We start from the raw sequence: 10,112 nt of genomic DNA on the forward strand, positions 1-10,112 counted from the left end.
TTCTGAGTCAGAGAAACAGCTGAGCTCATGATTTCTCTGGACTCAGCAGTTATTCTTGAGTACTCCCTATCATAACAAGCTTCTGAGATGTCACCTCATTTACCCCCACAGTAATCTGACAAGCAACCCATTTTTCAATTGGGGAAATAACACATAGTATGGATACCTGTCTTCTAAAAACAATGTAAGCTTCAGGCTATTGAAAGCCAGGAGACACAAACCCAGCATTTTATTTATTTTTTGTTTGTTTTTTTGTTTTTGCCAGTCCTGGGCTTGAGCTCAGGGCCTGAGCACTGTCCTTGGACTTTCTCAAAGCTAGAGCTCTACCACTTGAGCCTCAGCACCACTTCCGGCTTTTTTGTATGTATGTGGTACCAAGGAATCGAACCCGGGTCTTCATGCATGCTAGGCAAGCACTTAACCACTAGGCCAAACTCTCGGCCCAAACCCAGCATTTTAAATCCCAAACTAATATTGTTGTAACAACAAATCTTGACTTTCACAAAGTATCTAAAACCAAAGGAAAGATACCTTTCCTCCATTCTGTCATACTGCCTCAACACAGCTCCCAGCACCTAGGTATTTCTCCACCACTTTTCTCACTCTGGTTTCATCTACACTCCTCATTCCACCACATTTTCATACTGTAATTCCCACCCTTGGGAGCTTGGGAGATCACCCATCCCTCTGAACCCTGGCTCCGGTTGGCTTACCTGTGTTGGAACTTCCCGCTTCGAGACAGGGCCATCATTTGGGGCTGTGGGCAACCGGACAGTGAGCTTGAATGTTCCTGTCCCTGGCCAATCCAACTCATGATTCTGTTTCTCCAGAACCTTCTGACGAACTGCAATGTCAAGAAAGGAAAACATCCAAATGACATTCTTCATTTTATAATTATTCTATGATTTTTATATCCCTTCCATAGCTTACTCAGTTTCTAAGGAGAGGTTCTGTGTAGTTAAAAGAGGAAAAGTTTAGTAAATAGATGTGAGCTTGAATTTCATCTTTAAATATGCTTTAGCACAATAGTTTGGGTCTGTACTTTCCTATCAGGGCCTATGTATTAAAGGGTTAGTTGCCACTAATAGGAGGTGATGGGGCATTGAGAAGCATAATCTAGTGGAAGAAAGTGAGGCGATGTCTGCTGTTTCCGGGGATATTGGGACCCATCCCTTTTTCTCCTTCTCTTTTTTACTTTTAGTCATGAACTAATGGAATTCTCATATGTATTTATCTTGCCAAAAAGCAACAGGTCAACCGACTGTAAACGCAAATCTCTAAGATTGCTGAGTCAAAATGAACCTTTGTGTTAGGCATTTTATCACAGTACTGGAAAGATGACTAACACATTTAGCAAGCTCCTTAATAAGTATTACTTATGAAGCACAAGTCTAGTTATTAATGAGGTTAATAAAGACTGTTTTTTTTTAAATCAGTGTTGGCTGCATTAAAGTGAAGACACATTAAAAAGAACTTAGTATAGGACCTGATGCTAGGTAGGTATTCCAAAAAAGCAGCACTGAGATGTAATAATGAAAACATCGCTCATGGAGAGCCAGGGAAGCCTGGGTTTGGGGCCTGACATGGTGAAAGCTGTATTTAGGAAGGTGGCCAGGAGCCTAGTCAGAAAGTCAAGTCAACCAATTTCTTAGCCTGTCATGATGGGAGCTTCATATCTGGTAGTAACGGTTGTATGAAAGAGAAGATTGAGGGGGCCTGGATTTTGGCCTAGGAGTAGAGTGCTTGACTAGCATGCAGGAAGACCTGAGTTCGATTCCTTGGTACCACATACATAGAAAAAGCTGGAAGTGGTGCTGTGGCTCACATGGTAGAATGCCAACTTTGAGGAAAGCCCAAGGACAGTGCTCAAGCCCTGAGTTCAAACCCCAGGACTGGCCAAAAAAAAAAAGATGCAGAAAGAAAGAAGAGATGGAAAATATTTTGCAAAAATAAACAAGTAGAGGATTCATATATCAAGCAGCTGTGATGGAGTATAAAAACTGAAAGTAGACATAGAGGCCAGAGATCTGGATATGACGTTAACCCTGCCAATAACCAGCTGAATGGCTGTAAAGAAATCCAGCTTAACTTCTTGGATGTTTCTGTTTGCCTGCTTAACAGATTGTCTGTGAATGCTTTTTCCTCAAATGTAATTGCAGATATGGAAATTACTGACTCACATCATAGAGAAAGAGCAAGTTTTTTTTTTTTAAAGGAAGGGGTATGGCCAACAATAAGATGTTTCTGAGGTAAGGCAGAAAAGAATCTTGAGAGCCTTGCTAGTTGTGATTATGGCTATGGCATGAATGCTGGATTACTGTGTTATAATCTGATGTAAGTGGTCAGAGGAACTGAATCTTTCTTTCCCCTTTTTCCTCCCTCCCCCAACCTTGTTTTGTACTGGTACTAGGCTTCAACTCAAGGCCTCATGCTCTCACTTAGCTTTCTCAAACAAGGCTGGTACTCTAGCAGTTGTGCCATACTTCAGACTTTTGGGTGGTTATTTGGACATAACAGTCTCATAGCTCTCAGCCTCCTGAGTAGCTAGGAATGACAAGTGTGAGCCACTTATGCCTGACTCAAAGTCTTGAGGCAGTATGGGGGATTTCCAGCCAACATAAAGGCTCACTTGGAAACTAGCATTAGAATGGTAGCCTCCACTTGTACTTTTTTTTTTTTTTTTTGCCAGTCCTGGACTTGAGTTCAGGGTCTGAGGTTTGCCCTTGGGATTTCTCAAGGCTAGAGTTCTACCACTTGAGCCTCAGCACCACTTCAGGCTTTTTTCTATGTATGGGGTACTGAGGAATCAAACCCGGGTCTTTATGCATGCTAGGCAAGCACTCTATCACTAGGCCAAACTCCCAGCCTCCATTTCTACTTTTTATGAAGAGGGAAATGGAGTCTATCCAGACCTCTCAGGGGATGCGATGAGCTGCAGTGAGGACTGACTACTGGGTGTAACTTCTAGAAGCCAAGAACAGGCTGTGATCCAATTTAGCTGATGTCATCCATCTCTGTTACATTTCCACCTTTCTTTCCTGGACTTCAGTAAAGTCCATCCGGGCATCACCATATGCCAGCTCCTTCTCATGTGCAATATGTCTGGACACAGGTATTTCAGGGGATGAATGGTAGTATTATCAGTAATGTGATCTCAGTAAGGAGAGGAATTTGGGAGAAAGAAGAGTGGGAAATCTCATGTCCAGCTTCCCTCACCTACAAGGACAGTATCCTTCCTGAATCAACCTCAGAACATCTACATTTAGTTTCATTTAAGGAAATGGATTCTCTTAGTTCCAGAACACTTGGATTCTTGGACAATGTTAGGGTCTAATTTATGACAAGGAGTCTTGATAACATGCTTAAATATGGTTTAAAAGTTATGAAAGCAGTCTGTGACATCCCCCGCCCCCCCAGCACTGAGCCTCCGGCACTGAGTTGGGAATGTCTCTGGCTAACCTGTCCTCCAATGTACTAGGACGCAGGCAGTCTGTGCCCCAAAGGTGAGAGCTGCTCCCGAGGACAGTGGGATCTTAGAGAAGGAAGAACCCCTAAGGGCCACTTGATGCTGACGGCTGGAATCAAAGTGGAGGACCCTCCAGGAGAAGGGAAAGCAGAAGGCAAATGGCTGTGGAGTTCTTCTGAGCACTCTGTGGTGGAATTAATCCTTGGATAGAACTGTACTTAAGTTTTCCACAGGGGTCTGAGCCAGGCAGGTCTCTTGTCCCCTTCTTCCTCCCCTGCTGCAATCCTGTCTGTGCCCTTCTCTTTCTTTCTCGTCCAGGTTTCCCTTCCTGGGGCCCATTTGTGACTTTGCATTGCCCCAAACTTCAGAGCCCCCAGAGCCTCCTTGTCTGTCCTCAAGCCCAAAGACCGGAAGACGACTGCTGTCAATCTCCTGAGGACCACTGGTGGCTGTCACCAGTCTAAGAACTCCCAGGGGAGAGGTGACATTCTGGGAGTCATCGGTTTGGAGTTTCCAGGAGAAACCCGAGAAAGCTGATAATAGGTGGCCCTTGACCCCCTTTGGAGGAGAAGACAGGAGGTGGGGACCAAGGCAATTTTAAGATGTTCAGCGGCAGCAGCCAGCAGCCCCCCACTTTCCTTCGCGCCCCTCACCGTCCTCCAGGAAGAAGAGCACCCGGAAGCGTGGCGGGTTCCCCGGCTCCCTGCGGACCTCACACTCGCCGCCTCCGGAGCTCTTCGGGCTCTGGAAGTACTTCTGCAGCTTCGTGCTCAAGTTCCTCGGGGGGTCGGGGCCCCAGGACCCCTCCACCAGCAGCGGGAAGGGGCCTGCCCGCTCCGCCATCCCTGGTGACGGCGGAAGGGCTTGCATGGCCTTTTTTGCTTTCGTTTTCGGGAAATTCCTCCTGACCTTTGGTTCTTAGCTTCTGTCCAGCTGGACAGGAGCAGAGGCTCCGGGTGCCTAAACCCACTTCCCAGCCTTCCCCCAACAGAGAGCCCAGGGCAGCAGAGGGGTCCTGTAGCTGAGCCACACCCTGCCAAGGCTTTGAGCCACTCTTTGCACAAACACAAACACAGGTCCACTTTTTTTTTTTTTTTTTTTAAAGTTTTTGAATCAGTCCTACCTTTGTCAAGGAAAGAAAATGGCTCATCAGGCTAAATGAAAGGACCTCCAGGATATGGAAACAAGAGCCATATAATGTGTGATGGTTATTCTTAATGTTATTTCTCATCGCTTTTGTTGTCCCTTGGTTATTCTCATATTGTTACAGTATCTCACCTCGTTATCTGGTATATTGTATATACATTTATTTGTTTCTTTGAAATAGGAAAGGGAAAGGGGAAAACAAGATGAGGGGAGGGGCGGGGGAAGGGAAATGGGGCAAAAACATGACAAAGTATCAATGTATGTGAAGTAATGCACCTTTTATCTGGCAGATATAACTAATTAATTACACTAAAAATGTTTTAAATAAAAAAAAAAGAAAACGACTCATCATCTGCGATTTTCTTAGAACTTTTGCTGGCTCTGTGAGGAAGCCTATCAATTATCAGCAGACTAGCTGGAATTCTTCAGGGCTTTCCTTTGAGTTATATCTCATGATCGGAGAATAATATCTGGGAGAAATGATCTACTTAACTATTTTTTCTGAAAAGTTTCATGGGTACATGGAGATGGATTTAATAAAGGACCACAGTTCCAGCCTTCACCACTGTCCGCAGTGGAGAGAAGAAAGGAGTTAGAGCCACGGAATGAAAGCTCTGGGAAGGAAACCACAGATCTTCCCGGTATGTACAAGGAAGGGATCCCAAGCATGTGGAGTCTGGGGACTACGATGTATCTCTTGAAGTCTAGAGATGACTATAAAGGGCTGGGAATCAGGCAGACTCTGTGGTCTGAATTGCTTATACAGGACTAGTCTGCTGCTGACAGGAGAGTGACTGAGTAGAGTGCTGACAGACCAGTGATTGCCTAAATGCCCCAGGCCAATGGAAGCTGCCTGGGACTAGGGTCCTGGCAGGGAGAATGGAGAAGTGTGGGTTCTAAATTGGATAGAGCCAGGACACACAGGAAAGCTAAAGATGACCCCATCTTCATCCATGTGTAGACCAAGCCAAGCGGCTGAAGAATCATTGCATCAATAACGTAGGTAAAAGGAAGGGCTGCCAGAGAGGTGGGAGAGAGAGCAGCTGGGAATCTGTATATCCTCTACCCATGGGATCAGGGCAGGTCACTGACTAGGTACAGGTACTGCCTGCTCAATTTCTGTTTTTCCCAGTCCAGCCATGAGCATCACCTTGAATAAATCAGTAATGTCCTTCCTCTTACTGTCTCAGTTCAGAGTATTTGCATGTAATATTTATTATCAGTGAGAAAATAAGTTTTAGAAATCTTTGCTTTGTAGATGAGATTCGGAAAATCCTTTGCGCTTCCATAGGTCAGTGATTTAACTGAATTAAAACAAATGAAATCTCCATATGGACTTCTTTCTTGGGCCTTCTGCAAGCTCTGCAATCCCTTCTCTTCATCCCTTTCCCCACCCCTCTCTTTTCATCTTCTTTTGGCCAGTCCCGAGGCTTGAACTCTGGCCGTGGGTGCTGTCCCTGAGCTTCTTTTTGCTCAAGTGAGCACTCTACCACTTGAGCCACAGCACCATTTCTGGCTTTTTTGAGTAGTTTGTTGGAGATAAGAGTTTTACGAAGTTTCCTGCCTAGGCTGGCTTCAAACCACGATCCTCAAACCTCAACCTCCTGAGTAGCTAGGATTACAGGTGGGAGTCATTGGTACCCAGCTTCTCTTCTCTTTCTACAAGGATTAAACAATCTTCTCTTTAAACTCATTCTTAATTCTAAAGCACAGCCTTACCTAAGCAATTAAGAATAATATTCCTTTCAATTTACAAAACCCTGAACATCTGGTGACCTTTGCAACATTCTTTCACAGTTCTATGTTAATTTCTGTGAGGTTTAGGTTTTATGGAAGAAATAAAAAATACCTACAGGAGAAAACACCAGGAAGTCAAGCTGCATGACAATGCAGCTTGCAAAGCTGGGCTTTGGCAGGGCTTTGGGAATAGTTCCTTATTACAGTGCTTGCCTAGCATACGGAATGCCCCTGGTGCAGTCCCAGTACCACACACACACACACACACACACACACACACACACACACACACACACACACACCACAGAGAGACATATATTCTAGTGACAAAGATCTTGCTCAGCATATAACTTTGTATCTTCCTTTTCCTCTCCATCATCCCCTCTGCTTTCCCTGATATCCCTAAGATGAAATTGGAAGATGAGTCTTTTTCATTTTCAGTACTTCCATCCTTTGAACAACCCTTAAGCTCTCTTACAAACTGTCACCCAAATGATTGATTTGCAAGCATCATTTTTTCCAAGCATCATTCTTTTGCTGTTCAATTTTTATACATTATAACTATTTCAATATATTATAGTGATTGTTCCTTGTCTTATGAATAGCAAGCAAAAATTGTCTCCCATTCTGTCAGCTGTCTCTTCATTCTGGTGCAGAAGCTTTTAATTTTGATCTCCTTTTTTCTTTTTCAGTTCTGGTTCTTATAGCTAATGCCATCATGATGGCAAACAACACAACTCTGGAGACTAACAACAGCACATCAAGAAAGAAACAGGCCCAACACCTCCACACACACCCCCACCTGACATCTCATATGTGGAAACGCATGCCAATGGACTTTCTTTTATTGAAAATATTTTTCCCACTCCCCACTCCCACTAAGAACTGTACTTTCTGTGCCGTGTTCAGGTTGTCTGGAAAACTTCATCCACCTTACTTCCCTTTTGCAAAGGCTCCCATCGCATTAGCTGTAAATTGGCACTGAGTTCAGGTAGCTGGATTTCAGGAACATGACCACAAAACTAGAGGGCAAAGGAGGGAGATGAGTTTGGGTTGGGATGCAGTAAAGGCTCTGGTGTGAGAGAACTGACCTGGAAGGGAGAGCTGGTGTGGCACTCAGTCCAGACACAGTCATTGTTCCAATGGGAGGAAATGAATTCCCCAAAGGAAAACCTGTGAGGTACTGCTACAGTTTGTTGAGTATTCTTTCATTCAAAGGCTCAGGCTTAGTTCCCCAGCTTGTGGAACCTTTAAGAGGTAGGGTTTGAGTTAGCCTTGGGTCACTGAAGATGAACCCTCAGAGGATTGTGGGAACCAAATCTCCTTTCATGTCCTGAACCTTGGGACCGTTTTGTTTCTCCATATACATGGTCCTGATATGCTGCCTACCACAGGCCCAATTCCCCAGGGCCAATTAGTTATGGACTTGAATCTCCAAAACAATGAGATAAAATAAATCTTTTATCTTTATAAGTTGATTTATCACGGGTACTTGTCATTGAACCCCCAAAAGCAGACCAACATAGGCATCAAACATAAAATAAAGAAGAAAGGTGGATGGACGAGACTTGGCAGCTTGGAACCAATCGATGGCTATTTCTGTGATTCATGTCCCTTTCTCTGACTTCAAAAAGACTCAGCATTGTCTTCACTGGGCCTGAGACTAAGACTCAGAGCATCCAGATCAGAGTGTTAGGTCCTTGAGAAGCTGTAACCTAGTTCCAATGGTTGTCAAGGAAACAGAAGCACATACTTCATACCCTTCCAGAACATTAGAGATCAATTTGCCAACAATCTTTTTCTAAAGGACATGGACTGTTACTTTGAACTTAAATAACACCCTGAGGTAGTTTTGTAATGTCCTGGAGATCATGCAGCTGAAAAAAAAAAAAGAAACAAACACATAGTACAAAAATTACTGGAAGTCATACTTTGATTGCTGAGAAGCGAAACAGCTGACATGGGAGAAAGCTAGGCGAGGCCCAGCGTTCTTCCATCTGCTGGTTTTTTCTCACAGAGACAGTGACAGACTCAACTCCTTTATAATCAGAATTCCTTAACTCAAGAAATACATGGTTGAATATTTGTTTGATATTCAAAATACTCTTTCTTCTTTAATCCTCTTAATTCCTATAAAACTGAAGACTGATGGTAACTGGATTTTCTTTTAGGCAGATTACCATTGTCACTGCAAACCTAGATAATGAAATTCCTGTTTGGCCATGTTGCTATTGGAGAAAGGAAGCCACCCTACCTTTACTGATGTCCTGAGGCCCAAACTTAAAGTTTGGTTGTTGTTTTCTCTAAAGTCAGTCGTGTCTTCATTGGTATAAATTTGATCCTATTTCAAGCAATATGTTCTGTGGCATGGAGGAACCATCGTTTCTTGCTCAGACCTCCAAAAGTTCAACACATGAACGTTACCAGAGCCATGTAAGACACTGTCCTTTGAAATTAAAATGCTTGGAAGAGGGCAAAAGAAGAGGAAGAGGTCGATGTCTGCCAGCTCCACCCTTGTTGGGAGCCCCTAGTACTTAGGAACTCTACCAGTCCTCCCACCACGTGGAGCGCATTCTCCCTTCCCAGACGACCACCTGCAGCCTTTCCAGCTTCACCATGCTGCAATAAAGCTCAGGGTTCTTTATGACTGCCTGGTGAATAGTATGTGCAATGTACATTGAATGGATATTTCAATGTAGAATTAACATACATAAAGAATTAATTTATATCTGTAAGTTCCACAACATTGAACAACTGAGAAAACTAAAAATGTCTATTTCTATGGTCTATCTTACCTCTTTTGTTTAAAATTCAATGCTTTAATTACTTACCATAGGTAAGATATGGAACCAACCAGATGCCCTTTAGTAGATGAATGAGTCGAGAAGATGTGGTATTTTACACAATGGAATTCTATGCTGCCATCAGAAAGAATGACATAAGTCCATTTGTAAGGAAATGGAAAGACTTGGAAAGAATCATACTAAGTGAAGTAAGCCAGACCCAAAGAAACGTAGGTTTCATAGTTTCTGTCATTTGCAATAATTAGTACACATCTAGGAGTCTCCTAGCAGAGGACCAATAAGCTGAAAAGGTATGTACATATGGCCATATAGGATGAGGCTAAGCAAAGTGAACTCCAGGATATCGAAACAAGAGGTTTATATTTGTGATTGTTCTTCTTTTTAAATATGTTTTTATTGTAATTAATAGAAGTGTTACATTATATTTGCCAGATAGAAGGCGCATCACTTAACAAACGTTGCTATCCCTTCTCATGTTTTTGTCCCACTTTCCCTCCCTCCATCCCCTCCCCTCATCTTGTTTCTCCCCTTCCCTATCCAATTTCAAATAAACAAATAAACATATATACAATATAGCAGATAACAAGGTAATACTGTAACAATATGAGATAACCAAGGGACAGCAAAAGAGATGAGAAAAATATGGAACGCTTCACGAATTTGCGTGTCATCCTTGCGCAGGGGCCATGCGAATCTCTGTATCATTCCAATTTTAGTATATGTGCTGCTGAAGCGAGCACTGTGATTGTTCTTAACCTACCATGTGAGGTTATTTCTTTTTGTTCTCTTTTTTTTCTCCTTATGATTTATCTCATGTTGTAACTGTATCTGACTTTGGTACCTGGTATATTGTACATAAGGTTATTTGTTTATTTGAAATAGAGACGGGCAGGAGAATTATTGGGAGGGGTAGGGTGAAGGGAAAGTGGGAGAAAAACATGGGAAGGAATATCAATGTT

At 43.1% G+C, this 10,112-nt stretch overlaps 1 protein-coding gene and 1 non-coding gene across 2 annotated transcripts in view; both read right to left on the minus strand.

Moving 5' to 3' along the window:
• LOC150069240 (protein mono-ADP-ribosyltransferase PARP14-like) overlaps positions 1-4,414 on the minus strand; it is a 38,533-nt gene extending 34,119 nt beyond the window's left edge. Inside the window, exons 1-2 of the mRNA XM_090345408.1 lie at positions 4,120-4,414; positions 714-844 (exon numbers count right to left, since the gene is read on the minus strand). Coding sequence (XP_090201534.1) covers positions 714-844; positions 4,120-4,336 — 348 coding nt within the window. The 5' untranslated portion in view covers positions 4,337-4,414. The remainder of the gene's footprint in view (positions 1-713; positions 845-4,119) is intronic.
• Positions 4,415-9,789: 5,375 nt separating this feature from the next.
• LOC150069241 (U6 spliceosomal RNA) lies at positions 9,790-9,893 on the minus strand. Its single transcript, XR_016538385.1, has one exon. It is a non-coding gene; the product is annotated as a U6 spliceosomal RNA (small nuclear RNA).
• Positions 9,894-10,112: the final 219 nt, after the last annotated feature.

This window comes from Megascapheus bottae, chromosome 1 (genome assembly GCF_031878675.1).
Source record: "Megascapheus bottae isolate mThoBot1 chromosome 1, mThoBot2.hap1, whole genome shotgun sequence".
Classification (NCBI taxonomy): Eukaryota; Metazoa; Chordata; class Mammalia; order Rodentia; family Geomyidae; genus Megascapheus; species Megascapheus bottae.